This window comes from Pseudophryne corroboree, chromosome 3 (genome assembly GCF_028390025.1).
Source record: "Pseudophryne corroboree isolate aPseCor3 chromosome 3, aPseCor3.hap2, whole genome shotgun sequence".
Classification (NCBI taxonomy): Eukaryota; Metazoa; Chordata; class Amphibia; order Anura; family Myobatrachidae; genus Pseudophryne; species Pseudophryne corroboree.
In genome coordinates, this window is record NC_086446.1 from 506753997 (window position 1) to 506776267 (window position 22271).

Sequence of the window (22271 nt, forward strand, 5' to 3'; positions counted from 1 at the left end):
AGATTTGGGTGGGTTATATTGTTTCTGTGCAGGGTAAATACTGCCTGCTTTACTTTTATACTGTAATTTAGATTTCAGTTTGAACACACCCCACCCAAATCTAACTCTCTCTGCACATGTTATATCTGACCAACCTGCAGTGCACATGGGGGAGGGGGTCATTCCGACCTGATCGCACACGCTAAGTTTTTCTCGCTGCGATCAGGTCTGAACTGCGCATGCATATGCACCGCAATGCGCAGGCGCATCGTACGGGTGCAAAGCGGATCGTTGCTGAACGATGGATTTTACGAAGAATCCATTCACACAGCCGATCACAAGGAGATTGACAGGAAGAGGGCGTTTGTGGGTGTCAACTAACCGTTTTCTGTGAGTGGTTGGAAAAACGCAGGAGTGTCCAAGCATTTGCAGGGCGGGTGTCTTACGTCAATTCCGGACAAGACCAGGCTGAAGTGATCGCAGCGCTTGAGTAAGTTCTGAGCTACTCAGAAACTGCACAAAACTTTTTTGTACCGCTCGGCTGCACATGCGATCACACACTTGCAAAGCAAACATACACTCCCCTATAGGCGGCGACTATCTGTTCGCAGCGCTGCAAAAAATAGCTAGAAAGCGATCAACTCGGAATGAACCCCATGGTTTTGCCCATTAGCTAACAAATTTGCTGCTGCGATCAGATCTGAATTAGGCCCCTAGTTAGGACCATTCCGTTCATCCTAAATAGGGACTGTTGGGAGGCAGGCATTAAATTAGGAAAACCTCATAAAATCAGCTTATTTTCTGTTTCCAATATGGACAGATGCTCAGACATACAGCAATTGAGTTACTCTGAATTTTATTTAATTTTTTCTTCTTAGTGCACAGATATTTGGTACAAACAATGGAAAACATAAAGTAAAAAGACTAGCAGGAACTAAAGAGTCCAGATTAGTATTTTACACATTGGAGAGGGCCATATAGTTAATCACCAGACCAAGTCATTTTAAAAGTGCAAATGTATATTCCTCAGAAAAACATGTCCCACCCAGCATGGTGGTCTTCTGAGTATGAAATATTGTAGAATTCCTATTAATGTTATAGATTATAGTGTTATTTACCCCCAGTATTTCTAATAATCTCAGATAATTCAAGTCTCTAGCACCCAAAAGCGGCCAACCTTTTTCATATTGGATGTGGACTTGGTAAATTGCAGGTGTGGTTGGACATGTCATATGGTATTTAGGGGGGGATGGGGCCCCTGTCTCCTACAAGCAGTGTTCTCCCTCTATGGGTGTTGTGGACACCCATAGAGGGAGAATCACCTACCTTGCCGGTATTCCGGCAGTGGTGTTTCACCGCTAGTCGAGATTCTGGTCTTAGCATTGTGAGTGTGTGTAATTTAACCGGTTCCCCAGCCAAGCTGTTGTAAGATGAACCAGTTCTTATGAGAATCCAACCTATGAAAATGCACAAGATACCATTTGAATCAAGGTCTCAACTAGGTCTCAGTGAATGAATAGAGTTGCAGGTCTGAAAATGGTTGCCTCCACGGGTTTTGAGTGTCAGGGGACCCTTAAGTACTGTAATTTATTCACCATATCTACTGATGCACAGTACATAGAATTACTGTTGTGTCACTTTACCACAAAATCTGCCTCTAATGAATCAGACAAAGTCAGTGTCCACTTCTGTCATTGAATCATGTGACCCTATCATCATCAATTCATAACAGAGCTTACAATAATCACTTCACCAGTCTTCTAAGCAGCCATTTTTTTTTTTTTATTAAATATTCACATAGACCTCACTTTAGAGAACTAGACAAGTTCAATGGTTTTATTCTGAAAATAACAAAACAGTAAAGAAAACGAAAAACATAAGCTGTTACTGGGTCAGAAATTAGACAAGTGTTAAAATATAAGGAATGGTCCAAAAAAATTATCATAGCACCAGTTTTTCATTTTATCCTACATGGTGAGAAACTACTTCTAATTTCTTTCAGTCAGGTTTCAGAAATGATAAGTCAATTATTTATGTTGGTTTTTTAGAAGCAAAACATTTGGTAAACAATTCTGGCTACCTTGTTATATATATTTATTTATATATTTATTTACGTATAATACATGCACATTGGTTAAAATAAAAAATAAACATATATTGTACTTTTCTTCAAACATTTCTAAATTTCTTTGAAATCTCTTTATAGAGACAGGCACACATCCAGCTGGTCAAGTCCATCTCACTTTTTGGTGTTGCAAAAATTTGCAAGCTCCGCTGGCAGTGTAGGGTCAATTCAAAAAGACCTTTGCCCCTTAATGAGAAGGCCAGAAAAAGAAAACACTACTTGAGAAAGCAATAACACAAAGAAACCAACGTTAAAGGATTTTGCCACAAACCAACTGTGGTGTTTAGCAATGCCTCCACACATTGGTGTGAGAAGGAGATAATTACGTTATTGTTTTCATCACAATGCCCAAAGAGGTGAAATATAACAAGGCTTGATTGTCATATTCACAAATGATAAAAATCTTCCACAGTACTTTGGCGTGGTTTCAGTGCAAAAGTCAAATGGCATTTTGAAGAATGACCTTCCCGCTAGCTCAGCCTCATTGCCAATTCTGCTTTGGCTCGCTGACCGGCGCACTGCGGCCTCTACCCCTGTATAAGTTCCATCCAGGTCCCTAGCCTCTCTCTATGTATGAGCCCGGTGAACACTTAACTGCTATGGAGTATTAGCTTCAAAACAGCCTTTGCACTATAAGCACCTCTCTTGCTCTAGCATCAGCCATTTTGTATCTGCTAAGGAAGCCATGTTTTTAATGCAGGTAATTGCATTTCACTCCATATGGGGTAGGAATTGGTACAGGTTAAGACTGTTCATATCTTATTTTAAGGCACACAAATTGGCTTGTTTTTGGGATGCTGTCCACACAAAAAATATATTTTGTAGTAGACACAAATACTTTTTTTTAGCTTACAGAAGCTAGAGGTCAAAATAAGCAAACAATACTATGTACATATATGTAAAAAGTGTTATAAATAGGTTTTTAAACCATAGATACTATTTACATCTTCAATTAACACAGGAACCTGCCCCCACCATACTCTCTCTCTTTGGTGAGGGGAGGTTGAAATTTTTGGTTTCACTTCTTTAGGATCCCCTTTAAACTTTGTATTGAGCTTTTATCTTTCCAGATGTGGTGGTGTTTATTCACGCTTCCTCAAGATGACATAAATGATGCCACTAATAGCGGCTAGCGGGAAAGCCACCCATGCCAAGATATAGGCAAATCCAAAGTTGGCCGCGGGGTCCTTATTCCATTCTGTGTGCCGCACAGTAAAGATGATGGCTCCAGCCATCACACACAGCCCTAAGAAGAGAAACAAGAATTTAGAATTAAACAGAAATATTTTCAGCCATATATGAGAAGTCCAGTGTTAAAAACAATTTAATTGGCTACTTAAGTTCCTATGGCTACAGTTCAGTTCAAGATATACTGTATATGTACCTCTAAACTAGAGGTAAGTCTATATTGGTCATATATATATATATATATATATATATATATACAAACAGAGAACCCAGCACTCACCAAAGTAAACTCACTTATCCTCAACAATTCAATAAATAAATGATGGGGGTTTAGTTGGTGGATTGGCCAATGCACGGAAGCCTGTATACCGATTCAAGGTACCCCACCTTCATACAGGTCCTACACTATCACAGAGTCTTAAAACCTGACTACCACACTGCTGCATCATCTGCCTGCTAGATGTAATGTACTTTGGTGAGTGCTGGGTTCTCTGTTTGTATTTATTAGAGCGATGTGGTCATGGGCTACATGCACCCCGCCCTGTGAGTGGTAAGTACAGCTGTGTACCCCGCTTCTGTGGTGGAGAGTGCAGTGTTACATGCACCCCACCCTGTGAGTGGTAAGTGCATAGCTGTGCCCCGCTTCTGGTGCGGTGAGTGCTGTGGTTTTTACTCTCTGTGTATATATATATATATATATATATATATATATATTTATTTGTTAACAGTTTATTCTATAGTACAGCAAATTGCATTGTACTTTACAACTGGACACAATGATAAAACAAAACTGGGTAATAACAAACAGTCATAGAGGTAGGAAGGCCCTGCTCGCAAGCTTATATATTCAGCTTACATTATTTTCAGGTGCTTGGGTGGAGAGAGATTACTAGGCTGTCAGTGCATCATTTTTAACATGTGTCTGCTTGAAACTAGTGATGAGCACCGGAAATTTTTCGGGTTTTGTGTTTTGGTTTTGGGTTCGGTTCCGCGGCCGTGTTTTGGGTTCGAACGCGTTTTGGCAAAACCTCACCGAATTTATTTTGTCGGATTCGGGTGTGTTTTGGATTCGGGTGTTTTTTTCAAAAAACCCTAAAAAACAGCTTAAATCATAGAATTTTGGGGTCATTTTGATCCCAAAGTATTATTAACCTCAATAACCATAATTTCCACTCATTTTCAGTCTATTCTGAACACCTCACACCTCACAATATTATTTTTAGTCCTAAAATTTGCACCGAGGTCGCTGGATGACTAAGCTCAGCGACCCAAGTGGCCGACACAAACACCTGGCCCATCTAGGAGTGGCACTGCAGTGTCACGCAGGATGGCCCTTCCAAAAAACACCCCCCAAACAGCACATGACGCAAAGAAGAAAAAAAAGAGGCGCAATGAGGTAGCTGTGTGAGTAAGCTAAGCGACCCTAGTGGCCGACACAAACACCTGGCCCATCTAGGAGTGGCACTGCAGTGTCACGCAGGATGGCCCTTCCAAAAAACACCCCCCAAACAGCACATGACGCAAAGAAAAAAAGAGGCGCAATGAGGTAGCTGTGTGACTAAGATAAGCGACCCAAGTGGCCGACACAAACACCTGGCCCATCTAGGAGTGGCACTGCAGTGTCACGCAGGATGGCCCTTCCAAAAACTACTCCCCAAACAGCACATGACGCAAAGAAAAATGAAAGAAAAAAGAGGTGCAAGATGGAATTGTCCTTGGGCCCTCCCACCCACCCTTATGTTGTATAAACAGGACATGCACACTTTAACCAACCCATCATTTCAGTGACAGGGTCTGCCACACGACTGTGACTGAAATGACGGGTTGGTTTGGACCCCCACCAAAAAAGAAGCAATTAATCTCTCCTTGCACAAACTGGCTCTACAGAGGCAAGATGTCCACCTCATCATCATCCTCCGATATATCACCGTGTACATCCCCCTCCTCACAGATTATCAATTCGTCCCCACTGGAATCCACCATCTCAGCTCCCTGTGTACTTTGTGGAGGCAATTGCTGCTGGTGAATGTCTCCACTGAGGAATTGATTATAATTCATTTTAATGAACATCATCTTCTCCACATTTTCTGGATGTAACCTCGTACGCCGATTGCTGACAAGGTGAGCGGCGGCACTAAACACTCTTTCGGAGTACACACTTGTGGGAGGGCAACTTAGGTAGAATAAAGCCAGTTTGTGCAAGGGCCTCCAAATTGCCTCTTTTTCCTGCCAGTATAAGTACGGACTGTCTGACGTGCCTACTTGGATGCGGTCACTCATATAATCCTCCACCATTCTTTCAATGGGGAGAGAATCATATGCAGTGACAGTAGACGACATGTCCGTAATCGTTGTCAGGTCCTTCAGTCCGGACCAGATGTCAGCATCAGCAGTCGCTCCAGACTGCCCTGCATCACCGCCAGCGGGTGGGCTCAGAATTCTGAGCCTTTTCCTCGCACCCCCAGTTGCGGGAGAATGTGAAGGAGGAGATGTTGACAGGTCGCGTTCCGCTTGACTTGACAATTTTCTCACCAGCAGTTCTTTGAACCCCAGCAGACTTGTGTCTGCCAGAAAGAGAGATCCAAGGTAGGTTTTAAATCTAGGATCGAGCACGGTGGCCAAAATGTAGTGCTCTGATTTCAACAGATTGACCACCCATGAATCCTTGTTAAGCGAATTAAGGGCTCCATCCACAAGTCCCACATGCCTAGCGGAATCGCTCTGTGTTAGCTCCTCCTTCAATGTCTCCAGGTTCTTCTGCAAAAGCCTGGTGAGGGGAATGACCTGACTCAGGCTGGCAGTGTCTGAACTGACTTCACGTGTGGCAAGTTCAAAAGGTTGCAGAACCTTGCACAACGTTGAAATCATTCTCCACTGCGCTTGAGACAGGTGCATTCCACCTCCTATATCGTGCTCAGTTGTATAGGCTTGAATGGCCTTTTGCTGCTCCTCCAACCTCTGAAGCATATAGAGGGTTGAATTCCACCTCGTTACCACTTCTTGCTTCAGATGATGGCAGGGCAGGTTCAGGCGTTTTTGGTGGTGCTCCAGTCTTCTGTACGTGGTGCCTGTACGCCGAAAGTGTGCCGCAATTCTTCTGGCCACCGACAGCATCTCTTGCATGCCCCTGTCGTTTTTTAAATAATTCTGCACCACCAAATTCAAGGTATGTGCAAAACATGGGACGTGCTGGAATTTGCCCAGATTTAATGCACACACAATATTGCTGGCGTTGTCCGATGCCACAAATCCACAGGAGAGTCCAATTGGGGTAAGCCATTCTGCGATGATCTTCCTCAGTTGCCGTAAGAGGTTTTCAGCTGTGTGCGTATTCTGGAAAGCAGTGATACAAAGCGTAGCCTGCCTAGGAAAGAGTTGGCGTTTGCGAGATGCTGCTACTGGTGCCGCCGCTGCTGTTCTTGCGGCGGGAGTCAATACATCTACCCAGTGGGCTGTCACAGTCATATAGTCCTGAGTCTGCCCTGCTCCACTTGTCCACATGTCCGTGGTTAAGTGGACATTGGGTACAACTGCATTTTTTAGGACACTGGTGAGTCTTTTTCTGAGGTCTGTGTACATTTTCGGTATCGCCTGCCTAGAGAAATGGAACCTAGATGGTATTTGGTACCGGGGACACAGTACCTCCAACAAGTCTCTAGTTGGCTCTGCAGTAATGATGGATACCGGAACCACGTTTCTCACCGCCCAGGATGCCAAGGCCTCAGTTATCCGCTTTGCAGCAGGATGACTGCTGTGATATTTCATCTTCCTCGCAAAGGACTGTTGGACAGTCAATTGCTTGGTGGAAGTAGTAAAAGTGGTCTTACGACTTCCCCTCTGGGATGACCATCGACTCCCAGCAGCAACAACAGCAGCGCCAGCAGCAGTAGGCGTTACACGCAATGATGCATCGGAGGAATCCCAGGCAGGAGAGGACTCGTCAGAATTGCCAGTGACATGGCCTGCAGGACTATTGGCATTCCTGGGGAAGGAGGAAATTGACACTGAGGGAGTTGGTGGGGTGGTTTGCGTGAGCTTGGTTACAAGAGGAAGGGATTTACTGGTCAGTGGACTGCTTCCGCTGTCGCCCAAAGTTTTTGAACTTGTCACTGACTTATGATGAATGCGCTGCAGGTGACGTATAAGGGAGGATGTTCCGAGGTGGTTAACGTCCTTACCCCTACTTATTACAGCTTGACAAAGGCAACACACGGCTTGACAAATGTTGTCCGCATTTCTGTTGAAATACTTCCACACTGAAGAGCTGATTTTTTTGGTATTTTCACCAGGCATGTCAATGGCCATATTCCTCCTACGGACAACAGGTGTCTCCCCTGACTTAAACAAACCACCTCACCATCAGAATCCTCCTGGTCAATTTCCTCCCCAGCGCCAGCAACACCCATATCCTCCTCATCCTGGTGTACTTCAACACTGACATCTTCAATCTGACTATCAGGAACTGGACTGCGGGTGCTCCTTCCAGCACTTGCAGGGGGCGTGCAAATGGTGGAAGGTGCATGCTCTTCACGTCCAGTGTTGGGAAGGTCAGGCATCGCAACCGACACAATTGGACTCTCCTTGTGGATTTGTGATTTCGAAGAACGCACAGTTCTTTGCTGTGCTTTTGCCAGATTAAGTCTTTTCATTTTTCTAGCGAAAGGCTGAGTGCTTCCATCCTCATGTGAAGCTGAACCACTAGCCATGAACATAGGCCAGGGCCTCAGCCGTTCCTTGCCACTCCGTGTGGTAAATGGCATATTGGCAAGTTTACGCTTCTCCTCCGACGATTTTATTTTAGATTTTTGAGTCCTTTTTTTACTGATATTCGGTGTTTTGGATTTTACATGCTCTGTACTATGACATTGGGCATCGGCCTTGGCAGACGACGTTGATGGCATTTCATCGTCTCGGCCATGACTAGTGGCAGCAGCTTCAGCACGAGGTGGAAGTGGATCTTGATCTTTCCCTATTTTTGGAACCTCAACATTTTTGTTCTCCATATTTTAATAGGCACAACTAAAAGGCACCTCAGGTAAACAATGGAGATGGATGGATACTAGTATACTTATGGATGACGAGCGACTGCCGACACAGAGGTAGCTACAGCCGTGGACTACTGTACTGCGTTTGCTAGTATAGACTGGATGATAATGATATAAAAAATATATATATCACTACTGCAGGACAGGTATATATTGTATAATGACGGACCTGCTGGACACTGTCAGCACTGCAGACTCCTAAACTACTAGTATGAAGAAGATAGGAAAAAAAAAAAACCACCACAGGTAGGTATACAATTATGGACGAGCGACTGCCAGTGCCGACACAGAGGTAGCTACAGCCATGGACTACCGTACTGCGTCTGCTAGTATAGACTGGATGATAATGATATAAAAAATATATATATATCACTACTGCAGGACAGGTATATATTATATAATGACGGACCTGCTGGACACTGTCAGCACTGCAGACTCCTAAACTACTAGTATGAAGAAGATAGAAAAAAAAACCCCACCACAGGTAGGTATACAATTATGGACGAGCGACTGCCAGTGCCGACACAGAGGTAGCTACAGCTGTGGACTACCGTACTGCGTCTGCTAGTATAGACTGGATGATAATGATATAAAATATATATATATATATATATATATCACTACTGCAGGACAGGTATATATTATATAATGACGGACCTGCTGGACACTGTCAGCACTGCAGACTCCTAAACTACTAGTATGAAGAAGATAGAAAAAAAAAAAACCACCACAGGTAGGTATACAATTATGGACGAGCGACTGCCGACACAGAGGTAGCTACAGCCGTGGACTACCGTACTGCGTCTGCTAGTATAGACTGGATGATAATGATATAAAAAATATATATATATCACTACTGCAGGACAGGTATATATTATATAATGACGGACCTGCTGGACACTGTCAGCACTGCAGACTCCTAAACTACTAGTATGAAGAAGATAGAAATATAATGAATGACGGACCTGCTGGACACTGTCAGCAGAATGCGTTTATAGAATAAAAAAAAAAACACCACACGAGTGTTTAACTTTTTCAGGCAGACAATATACTGGTGGTCACTGCTGGTCAGTCACACTGGCACTCTGGCAGCAAAAGTGTGCACTGTTAAATATGTACTCCTGCTATAACTGCTCCCCAGTCTCCCCCACAATTAAGCTGTGTGAGCAGTGAGCACTACTCAGCACAGTCAGATATACATAGATGATATTATCATGCAGCACACTGAGGCTGAGGACAGATATGGTATGTGACTGTGTATCGTTTTTTTTCAGGCAGAGAACGGATTATATTAAATAATAAATAAAACTGGTGGTCACTAGTATAACTATCAGCAAAACTCTGCACTCTCTGAGTACTCCTAATGCTCCAGTAAATCAAGTGTCTCACTCTCTATCTAAACGGAGAGGACGCCAGCCACATCCTCTCCCTATCAATCTCAATGCACGTGTGAAAATGGCGGCGACGCGCGGCTCCTTATATAGAATCCGAGTCTCGCGATAGAATACGAGCCTCGCGAGAATCCGACAGCGGGATGATGATGTTCGGGCGCGCTCGGGTTAGCCGAGCAAGGCGGGAAGATCCGAGTCTGCCTCGGACCCGTGTAAAAAGCGTGAAGTTCGGGGGGGTTCGGTTTCCGAGAAACCGAACCCGCTCATCACTACTTGAAACCATAGGTTCTAAAAATAGGATATTCGTACATCTGAGAATTTTTTCCCCAAAAAATATGTTGCATCCTAAGGCTAAATAAGCATTCTACCATATTTACGGACAAATTGTCCACTAGGGGTAGCACCCATTCATAAAAGTTAAAAAGTATTTAACATTTACAGACTATATTGGTAAACATTTTCTCTCTGGAATAGCTGATTTCTCATCTGGGTTTGTTGTTCTTTATCTTCTATGAATAGTCTCTCAGCTTTCAGCTACCATCAATTTGCAGTAGCTCCTGTCACAACTGGAAATAATTTACTGAGGATTTTAGAGCAAATTAGAAAATACCTTCTCCCTCTAAATTGATTGACATCAGCATTCAATTGGGGCAATTTGGCATTTTTCAGACAATTGAATAAATAAATCTGAAATGAATGGGGTTCAGATCACAGATTCCAAACAAAAATCGATTGGGAGTGGTAAATCAGATTGTCCAACATGATGGATTTCACAGATTAATTGGGGCTGTAGATTGCTAGTGTATGGTAACAATCAGCAGATTTACAGGCCATTTCTAGTAAACTGAAGAGCCTTTCAAGATTGGCAGATCTGTATTTGCTGAAAATGATCTACATATCTGTAATGTATGGGCCCAGATTGGTGGATTGGGGAATCTTTAAAACTGGGGAAAAAAACCCTCAAGAGTCTGCAAATAGTTTTTTTTGTGATTGCTGATGTATAGGTTTCTTTGGCTGAACATTTGACCAGTAAACCAGGAGTAAGCTAATCACAAGCGAGTACGCTAATTACTTTATTGAGAAGAGCTGTGCTTCGTTGTCAGTGCCTGTCTCAGGTGTATGGCTGCAGGTCAGTATTGTAGTGCCATCCGGGATGCAGTTATGTGACCACCGGTCACTCTACCGAGGCCGGAATCTCTTCGGGTGGAAAGCCCAACAGTTGGCATGCCGACTGACAGGGACTATTCCCACTTGTGGGTGTCCACAACACCCATAGAGTGGGAATAGAACCTGTGGCGGGCGTAGTGAACCACCGAGCCCACTGCGTGGCGAGCGCAGCAAGCCCGCAAGGGGCTTTGTTGCGCTCACCCCCACCGGCAATCTAGACACCGGTATCCCGGCTTCGGTAAGGTGACCGCCGGTCATCCATACTCAACCCTGCCATCCTATACGCTCAAAATTCTTGCAGCTGATCAATGTACAATGCACTGACTAGCTTTAGCATCAAGTATACACTATATACAGTTTTATTGTATAGCTTATAACAATCTTTTATTTTCTGCTACCAGACTGACAGGAAATTCAGTACACAAGTAAAATTATTCTTCACTCATGTCAAATACCAGCAATGGTGAAATGTTCATGAAAATTGGTTTACAGAGTTATGTAACAGTGCTAGGACCTTTCGCTAAGTGGCCTTTGTTTTTCAGTTTATAATGTACTTGTGAGAACTGCATTGTCTGCTGCAGCATATTCTGTGGCACCGGCCATTCCTTTATTATTGCATTCTAAACTGGCCGCAGGACACCTACATTCCTGGCTGGGGTGACTGTGTCACAATGAGAGCTTTGTTTACGAAAATGCACAAGTGGGCATTTTGTAGGCCAGGTCATTTGGCTCGAACAAGCCAAACCTCCTACTTGTGTGGCACCGACATTTAAAGAACAGCAAGACTGTGTCAGTGGCATTTCCTGGAAGACAAGAATAATGTCACTCAAAGATCATGAAGAGGGTGGTGGCGCAGAGATTAAACTGCCTTGAACAATTAAAGAGCTGCTGCAAGTATAATTATGGATCTTCTATGCATATTTTACATGACCCAAACAAAACAAAATAGTTTTAGGTGACGTTCAAAAAGTTCAAATAAAGAAAAATATAATTACCTTATAAGCACGTTTCACTGTATCCACCAGGATGCCTTATGACTATAATGGTCCCATACCACACTCCTTCCTGCAATGCCAGTGAGCAGTTTGCTGGGCAGCGCTGAGAGCTGAGCAGAGTGCGGCATGCAACCTTTGCAGTCATCAGTGCCCCCGGCAGATCCATCAATGGTGCTTACAAGGTACTTATACTTTTATTGGCACAATATGAGCTATTTTTTTGTTTGTTTTGGGAGGTGTTGTCCTATAATATATGTGAAACTCAGACATAAACGGCGGGATGTAATGGCGTCCGAGTATGCTGGAGATGCGCGATGCCGGCCGAACCCAGACATTTTTTTAAAGTGCCAGTCATTTACAAGGCATGCCTTGTAAATGACTGCCACTTTAAAAAACCTCCGAGTTCGGCCGGCATCCCGCACCTCCGGCATACTCGGACGCCATTACATCCAGTCGATAGTATCTGATGACATGAAATAACACATTCTCTGTAAATAGAACACCATTATCAACTTTTAATTCTAAAGGAATGAAAGACGTTTTTGAAATTAGAGGGTAGACGGGCAGGCATGCATCCCAATATTATAATAATCAATTATTTCTATGCACACTATTCTTGGTAATAATTTTATAAATATATTTTGCTAATATTGTGCCACCATATTCTGCAAACCTGTACAGTCAGGGATGAAGATACAGTAACAAAGAGAGAACAGAAGATGAGATGGCTCTGCTCCCTGGGGCGGGATGTATTAACGCCACGATCTACTTACAAATGCGATTAGCATTGCGGAGGACAGCTCTTCCGATAAAAGCTGTCCTCCGTGATCCCCAGCGGGAGCCTGACTTCCAGGATTCGGCCCGGGGAGTCAGTCTGCGCATGCGCAGGGTGACGGGGGCCTGCGCAGGGATCCCTCACGTAGCGCTGAGGAGAGAAGCCCATAGGCTTCTATGTGGTATTACCAGCAAAAGCTGGCAAACCCCTCCGCGGCACTGACCCGGCGGCTGGGGCATAGTACATTCCAAAAATACGGTAAACGGGCATTTACCCCATTTTCCGTTTAGTACATCACGCCCCCTAACTTAAAGTCTACTGAATTTTTCATCTCAATTGTGTTCCTTCACTAATAAAATGGTGCAGTGCTGTATGCACAAATCGGATGTAACCCATTGAGGTTCTAATAAAGCATAGAATTAGAAACAAACACTTGCTCAGTGTTATGCATTCCAGAAAATTTATGCACATGACACCATTTAATTAAATTAGCCCATTTGTATTTTTGGTTTCTAAGGGGATATATATACAAGATAGCAATGTCATGTTACAATAACTTATATTTGCTAGCATATCACTGGTATTTTAGGTACCAATGTAACCATTAAGAACAGACAGCTGCCCAATTAATATCCCACAATGAGTCAGCGACCAGCTATGCAACAGCACGGAAAGCTGATAATCCAGAACTCAAATAGAATGCCCGACTGAATGGAAGGATGAATAGTAATCTCTAGCACGCATTTATATGAACTCTGCAGACATTCCTTCACACATGGTAACTGTATTTTTGGAAATACTTAACTAAAAGGACAACTTCAACCAAACGTGAAAACTCCATGTTGGTTACAGTTGTGTAAGTTAACCAATAACACTGTGGGCAGGATGTAATGCTGCCTGAATTTGGCGGCCGTGCGGTATGCCGGCCAAACTCGCAGAATTTTTTAAAAGGGCAATCACTTACACAAGGCATGGTTTTGTCTTGCAAGTGATTGTCCCTTTACAAAAACGTCCGAGTTTGGCCAGCATCCCGCATGGCCGCCAAATTCGGGCATCATTACATCCCACCCACAATATTATTTGGTGTGCTGCCTCAAACAGATTCATACTGTTGTTATACAATCAGATGCTATGCAAGTCTAGACAAGTTATGGGCAACAGGCAGTTACCACCTTTATTGAGCAGTCTAAGAGGGAATTGAGGGTAAATGGGAACTTAAGGGTCTATGGCTTTGCTTAGTATGTAAGGACATTGTAAGGGCCCGATGAGGGTTTTGGGGTTAGTGTGCGATTTGACTATTATCTAATGCCCCCTACACATTTGTCGATTTGCCGCCAAAGGTGCCTGACGGCTGACACCGGCGGCGGGGGTGGGGGGGTGAAGTTTCTTCACTCCCTGACGTCACCCGGCTCCATAGCCCTGCATGCTAATATGGACGTTATTGTCCATATTGGCTTGCAGGCATAAACGAGCCGGCACCAACGATGAATGACTGTGGGGCCTCGCATCATTGGTGCATACACACAAAGATATGAACAATTTCATTGTTCATATCGGCCTCACACATTGGCAAGTGTGTAGGGCCCTTAAGGTCTAGTATAAGATATATGGTGTCTCCTTCTTTGATTAAAAGTGTTAATTATAATTATTACTGAATGCAAATTTTTAGGAGGTCAAAACATAGAGTATCCGGTTTCCCTTCACTGACCCAGAAAATTCTAACTTCAAACTTACTTAAGAAAATACATGTTAACTGAGCTAAAGTGCTCTGTGCTGCTGCTGCTAATGTAAAGTTCCTACTGACTACAGGCTTTAGCGCCAACCACTTACTCTACTGAATGTCTACGTGTAACCCGTTTTTAAAAATTAATTATAGATGTCCTGACCCTAGTCAAATATACCCAGCAAAACCAAGATAATGCTGTAGCCTGATATTTTGTGTTCGTACCATTGCAAAACGCAACCTTTAAAAGCAGAAAACTTTTTTGAAAATATGACAGAATCATAGTATCACTTACCTGCAAGAATTTGAAAGATCCCAGTTAGGTAGAAGCGTCCACCTTTTGTAAGGGTGAACAGCTGGCAGAAGAAGAGAAACAGGGACAAAACGCTGAAGATTATAGATAGGATCATCATTGCTTGGACAGACTGGAGCCATTCTGTAAATGAACATACAAAATTGTTACTGATTCATACTCTATAAACAGAAAAGCACTTAACATGTTGATAACATTTAATTTTTATAGATTATAAAAGAGCACAAGAGCCTTAAGTTATTGTATGCAAGCATTATCCATCAATTGTCTAAACTTGGAAAACCTTGCAGATGCTAAATGAACGATCATATATGTTGGCCAGGATCTTTTAGACATTCTTTTGGTACAAATGGACATCAGCTGAAGGTAATGAAAGCGGAAGGATATTGAGTTGCTTCCAGTGGCGGTTGCTGCCCATGGGGGCGGGGGGTTAACACATATAAACATACATGTAATGTTGTATGTACTATATGTGCTGGCTGCCTGACCCCGGGGATCAGCAGCTCTGTGCATTTCACAGCCATTGCTGCACCCGGGACGAAGTATTCAGCTTCACTTTTCCTGTATAAGCCCGCCCGCAGACTCCCATTGGCTAGTTATACAGGAGTCTGGAGGCGGGCTTACAGAGGAAAGACAAGCTGAGTGCTGTGTCCTGGGTGCAGCGCTGCTGATGTCTGTGGTAAGTCCCAGCACATATATTACATACGTTACATGTATGTTTAAATGTATTAACTCGCCTCCCCCTGCAATGTGTGGTCTGTGCTGCAGTCTACGAGCAGCATCCGCCACTGGTTGCTTCTGTTTCTAACACATTGTATAGGCTGAATCAGTACTTGTGAGAATGCAGCCTATCAATTTATTAAGTTCTAGTGAAATCACTCAGGATGGGATGAATCAATGTATTGTATGTTTTTCCCGTTAATAATGTGCTTCTGTGGCATACTGGAATGTTAACAGATATTGGAAAGTTCCAAAAGCCATTTGATTTTTATCAGTGAGTGGGGGAGTTTATGACCCAAACCAGTTCTGGCAGACCCTGCCACATGTAGGGGGGGTTTAGGACAAGGAAGAAAGGACAGGCTGAAGTTCAGTGTGAGCTGATAACTGGGAATGGAAGGCACAGGCTAAGTGACCAGGGATGAGAGCCCATGCTAGGGCTGTGGGACAAGCATGTCATCCCACAGCCCCTGGAATTATGGAGCAGCATGTAGGTGCTTCTAGGAAAAGCAAGAGATATCCAGATTCACAGTGTGAGAGCAGCAACAGCATGAGCAATCAGTGGAAGAAACAAAGGGGGTCCCCACCTTCAGGGGTACCCTAGCAGCAGGACGGGAGGTGTGTCTTCGGGAGAGGACTATCTGGGTGAGTGGTAGGAAACCACGTGTGGCAGAAGGCCCCCCAGTGATGAGTCCATGAGAGATCCCGTTTAGATAGACCGCAGAGAGCCCACAGCGAATAGGGGGTGAATGCACCGAAAAGAATCTCAGTTTGCGGCTGCCGCACTACTGATTCCCAGAGACTGCGCAGGTTTGTAATGTAATGCTGTCCCATCATTGTTTATGCGGTTATTGCCATTGAAGAGGATGAAAGGAAATGCTAACCTGATGTAACCCATATGAATATTGTGCTGGAGAGAGGAGAACAAGAAATTACATGTGATTGTCGTGATAACCCTGTCTGAACTGTGAAGAAACTGCTTGCTGTTTGTGATGAGATGGCCTGGCGAAAAATGCTTTAAAATCACTGACGGACCGGTGCTGCCTGGGTGTCACATTTGGCGTCACAAACAGGATCGGTACCAACAATTTGGGGAAAACTTTATTGGGAGGGGCCCATGAGAGCCACCTATCTCTTTTGACACAGCAAAGTGGGGGAGACAAGGGCCGGTAGGGGCAGGTTCTAAGTGTCTGGCACAATTGCCAGAAGATGTTAGAACATTCATGATCATCTGTGACCCAGGACTGTAATTCACAGGAAAAAGGCAGCAGTATATGTGATTTGTGTTTAAAGTGATGTTTTGCATACCATGTTTTTCTGCTCATGTGATTGTTATATTGTGTGTGATGTATACTGCAATTATGCTTGTTTATTGTGTGTTATGTTTTGACCTTGCTGTACAGTATAAGAGACTGTTCCTTGCTAGACTTTTTGCAAGCTCATGGGTATATTGTGTGGGGACACGCAAGATTTTAGCAGTGGTGTATGTGGCATACTGGAATGTTAACAGATATTGGAAATTCCAAAAGCCATTTGATTCTTATCAGTGAGTGGGGAAGTTTATGACCCAAACCAGTTAAACCAGTTTTGGCAGACCCTGCCACATGTCGGAAGGGGGGGGGGGGTTTAGGACAAGGAAGAAAGGACAGGCTGGAGTTCAGTGTGAGCTGATAACTGGGAATGGAAGGCACAGGCTAAGTGACCAGGGATGAGAGCCCATGCTAGGGCTGTGGTACAGGCATGGCATCCCACAGCCCCTGGAATTATGGAGCAGCATGTAGGTGCTGCTAGGAAGAGCAAGAAATATTCAGATCCGCAGTGTGAGAGCAGCAACAGCATGAGCAATCAGTGGAAGAAACAAAGGGGAGCCCCACCTTCAGGGGTACCCTAGACAGGAGGTGTGAGTCTTTGGGAGAGGACTATCTGGGTGAATGGTAGGAAACCACATGTGGTAGAAGGCCCCCAGTGATAAGTCCATGAGAGATCCCGTTTACACAGACTGCAGAGAGCCCCCAGCGAATAGGGGGAGAACGCACCGAAAAGAATCTCAGTTTGCGGACGTCGCACTACTGATTCCCAGAGACTGCTGTCCCATCATTGTTTATGCGGTTATTGCCATTGAAGAGAATAAAAGGAAATGCTAACCTGACGGACCCGGCGCTACCCGGGTATCACACTTCACATATGCATTATAGCCTTTCTTACTACTCGCACTGTATTTTCCCTTCATGGCAATGACCAGGAAGTGACAGAAGAGGGAGGTTCTCTATTGCCCTTACAGCACGTTAATGTGTTATTCATTCTTTGTTTGTTTTAGGGTATTTTGTTTTGTATATGCACCATTGTACCCTCGCGGGCTTGCCCCGGGCTCACACATTTTTATATGCACCCCTGCAAATAAAAATCTGCGAGTCCAAAGGTACCATAAATGCAGTATATAGCAGATCTGTGAGGTACTGTAAATGCAGTACATAGCCACTCCTATTCTGCTATGAGGGATCTCAGCTAGCAGGATTAACCCCAAAATGTTTATGATGGTCAAGTGGACCAACTTCCATAGGCTATTTGGAAGTTCTCAGTTGTTAATCCAACTGAACAGTCAGGTTTCACAGATTAAGTCAAACGTGTGTACAGTAGGTACATGTATAGTTAAATCTGTCAGAGATCCAGTCACAGCTGTTTGGATTGTGGGGCTGATTCAGACCCTGACACTGATATGAAAAAAATCGCTATGCGCAGGCAGAGGGCTACACTAAACATGTGAAAGCATTGCCACTGTCGGATTCTCTCTCATGTCTGCGGGGTGTGGGGCTGAAACCGGCATGCAGGGCGGACTTGCCATGTGCTGGGTGTCCCCCCGCATGTCAGAAAAATTGATCGTAGATGTTTGTTTTCTCACACATCTACGATCAGGTCTGAATTAGGCCCAGTCTTCTATGTATGAACACTTTGAGGGACTTTTACAAAAACACTGCTCACGCAACTGTTTTAAGTTTCAGTGCTTAAAACAGTTGCAGTGGTTTAAGTTTCCATTGTACACGCTTCAAGACACATCAATCAAAGCATCTTGAATGGACAATTACGGAACAGCCTATGTAGCTGGTGCCACATGTATGGATCGGGAAAGTCAATGCATTACTGAACAAATGAAAGAACACAAATTGTATAAGCATTGTGTTATTCCCACACAGTTTCATAAAAACTGAAACCAGCAATCATCCCAGAAGACAAACACTCTTCTCTGCAGGACAACCCCAGTATACCCAACAGGCTCTAATAGCATAATGACGCTCTTTTTGTGGGACAACCCTAGTATACCCACCAGGCTCTCTCTGGAGGACAACCCCAGTATATCCACCAGGCTCTAATAGTCTAATGAAGGTCTCTCTGAGTGACAACCCCAGTATACCCACCAGGCTCTAATAGTCTAGTAATGCTCTCTCTGAGGGACAACCCCAGTATACCCACCAGGCTATAATAGTCTAATAACGCTCTCTCTGAGGGACAACCCCAGTATACCCACCAGGCTCTCTCTGAGGGACATCCCCAGTATACCCACCAGGCTCTAATAGTCTAGTAACGCTCTCTCTGTGAGACAACCTGAGTATACTCACCAGGCTCTAATAGTCTAATAACGCTCTCTCTGAGGGACAACCCCAGTATACCCACCAGGCTCTAATAGTCTAGTAATGCTCTCCCTGAGGGACAAGGCCAGTATACTCACCAGGCTCTAATAGTCTAATAACGCTTTCTCTGAGGGACAACCCCAGTATACCCACCAGGCTCTAATAGTCTAGTAATGCTCTCTCTGAGGGACAACCCCAGTATACCCACCAGGCTACAATAGTCTAATAACGCTGTCTCTGAGGGACAACCCCAGTATACTCACCAGGCTCTAATAGTCTAATAACACTTTCTCTGAGGGACAACCCCAGTATACCCACCAGGCTCTAATAGTCTAGTAATGCTCTCTCTGAGGGACAACCCCAGTATACCCATAAGGCTCTAATAGTCTAATAATGAAGGACACATTTAATAAAGCATAATGCTTTTATTGGAATGTTCAAGCAGGATCTCTCTAGACAATGGAACACTACTTTTGAATTATTTAGTATTTACACATGCAACATATTACTAGAACATTTTATATTCACATAAAATAAAGGTGTACTATCCATCAGTCAGTCTGTGCTGAGCCTTTGTACAATGTGTCCCTATCCTCAGCCATGAGACTATTCCACTAATATTTCAAAGACTCCTATAGTTAGAACATTAAGGGTAGGATGTAATGAAGTTCGAGTTCGTCGGCTGTACCGGATGCCGGCTGAACATGGATGTTTTTTTAAAGGGGCAATCATGTACAAGCCATGAGTTCTGAACTCGGACTTCATTATATCCCACCCTAATTATTTTGAGAAATGTATATACTTCATCTCTTACTTAAACTTATTTATTACTACGTATCGATAATGTAATTCTAACATGTGATGGTTAACCATACATTTGGATGATTTTGATGTAAAACAAATTCTTGTATTTTAACTCCCTTCTACCAGTTAATCAGTAGGTTTGCAATTTACTGATTCTGCTGCAGAAATAGACATACAGATGTGCCCTCATACATTATTGCTGCAGTCTCTCTTGGAACGCCAGGTCCCTTGCAACTCTGTGTCTTTATTGTATCTTTTTACCTGAAAATGCATCTTATTTGCAATGCGATGTGACTAGCACCAGAAGACACTGGTATATCTGTGTGCGAATGAGTCTGAATTTGTATACAAAATGCTACGATACAGCGGCTGCAGCTTTTTTCCATGCCCAGTTTCGACATGCTTCATATACAGACTGAGTTGCACACAGATATACAAGTGCCACATATCAAATTAATTAGCACAGTCTCCAGGAGTATCCTAATCGCATGACATTAAGACTAAGACTCATTTTTGAGTAAAAAGATGCAAAAAGTTGTCCGGCGCTAATAGAGTTGCATGGGACCTGGCGGGTCACTCCCGTCAGGCATGTCAAGCCGCACGGTATATTGAGGCTAGTTGTAGGAGAACACATCTGTATGTTAAAGATGACTATAAACTATCTCTATGGGGTCTATTCATGAAGCAGTGAAAACTGTGGAGAAGTGAGCCAGTGGAGAAGAACCAATCAGCATTGAAGTAACATTTATAATTTGCATACTATAAAATTATACAGAGCAGCTGATTGGTTGTCATGGGCAACTTCTCGACTGTCTCACTTCTCCACTCTTTTCACTGCTCCATGAATAGACCCCTTTCTCAGGTAACGATTCCAAAATGTTTCTAGTGATTTTGATAAAATAGTTGTCTGGGTTCTTACTCTACATCCTTTCTCCCTACCTTATTCAGTACAAAAAAAAAAAGTGACTATTATTTTATTTATTAGAATTTACAGTATTTGGATAGTGTTAAAACAATATTGCACCTCTTTATAAAATACTTCAATGCTCAATCACAAAAGTGATTAGCTTGAAATGGGCCTATCAGTACCAAGGTGGAATATTTTGGATGGTCTCTTTAAGAAAATCGGATTTAAAGTTATTCCATCTTTTACCTTGTGATGAATTGGTGCACAGCTACTGTAACTGTGACATGCCTTAACTTTCTATAGAATGAGACGGGAGACGGTACAGTCAAGTGCAAGTGTGGGCTATGATATTAATGTCTCTTACATTCAAGAGTCTTTGCTAATCACTGAATGAGGGACACTGCTGAGCACATGTGTTAAAGAAAGAAGGAAGAATCCGCACTGGGATGTACCAGCAGCTTATTCATTATGCAAAGGCCCCCAAATGGCAGAACACAACAGATCTGACACTGCAAAATTGGCATACCTTCCAATATATATATATATTGGCAAAATATTAGAAAAATAGACCAGCTCCTAAACTGCACAAATCACGCCCCCAATCGTCACAAAAGCACCACTTCTATTTTGTGGACTGCTAATCTGGTTAATTGGGATAGTCTCTGTCCCCCAAATCTGCTGCCTGGGTGTCATTTTTGACTCCCATCTCTCCTTCGCCCCCCACATTTAAACTTGCCCAATCCTGTCGCTTCCAGCTCCACAATATCTCTTGCATCAGACCCTTCCTATCCCAGGATGCAACTAAAATGATTGCCTACTCTCTGATAATTTCTCATCTCTAGTCTACTACTGCAACCTCCTCCAAATTGACCTCTGCTGCTCTCATCTCGCTTGTAATCTGTTCTAAACTCTGCAGCTAGACTTATCTTCCTCTTCTCAGGCTCAACACCTGCCTCTCCTTTCTGCTAAGTCCTGCACTTGCTCCAATTCCCCTACAAAATCCTTTTCCAGCTGCTCACGCATGTGCAAGGCATGGCCCTTTCTAACTCCACTGCATCCTTCATCTCTATCACTCTTCCTTCCTGCCCTCGGTTCCCATACACTGACTATCTCCCTGTGTCATCTGTTTGTCTCCCTCCTCCCTTTTAGATTGTCAACACCAATGGACATGGCCCTCCTGTTCTCACTACCTACTTCTCTTGCACACCAGCTACACTTCACACCTCCTCCTTAGGTGCTCTGTCCCTGGACTCTCACACGCTATTTTGTTGGTTGCATCTCTATCAATGTCCCATGCCATGGGTGCAAGTTACACCTTCTGCTGAATAATCCCTTGCATCATTAGCTGTGTTGAGAGCTGTTATTTGTCATTTTTTGATGCATTGTGCTCTTCTACTTTACAAAGGAAGTGTGTGTGTGTGGGGGGGGGTAATCCAATTCATTTTTTTGCAACGGTTGCCACTAGATGGCACCCAACAGAGCAATTCAACAACTGAATAGCTCCAGTGGGCACCCA

The 22271-nt window shown here is 43.6% G+C and overlaps 1 protein-coding gene across 1 annotated transcript in view; it reads right to left on the bottom strand.

The window, feature by feature from the left end:
* Window positions 1-818: 818 nt before the first annotated feature.
* Window positions 819-22271, bottom strand: part of PMP22 (peripheral myelin protein 22) — a 28530-nt gene continuing 7077 nt past the window's right edge. Inside the window, exons 4-5 of the mRNA XM_063961023.1 lie at window positions 14684-14824; window positions 819-3350 (exon numbers count right to left, since the gene is read on the bottom strand). Coding sequence (XP_063817093.1) covers window positions 3187-3350; window positions 14684-14824 — 305 coding nt within the window. The 3' untranslated portion in view covers window positions 819-3186. The remainder of the gene's footprint in view (window positions 3351-14683; window positions 14825-22271) is intronic.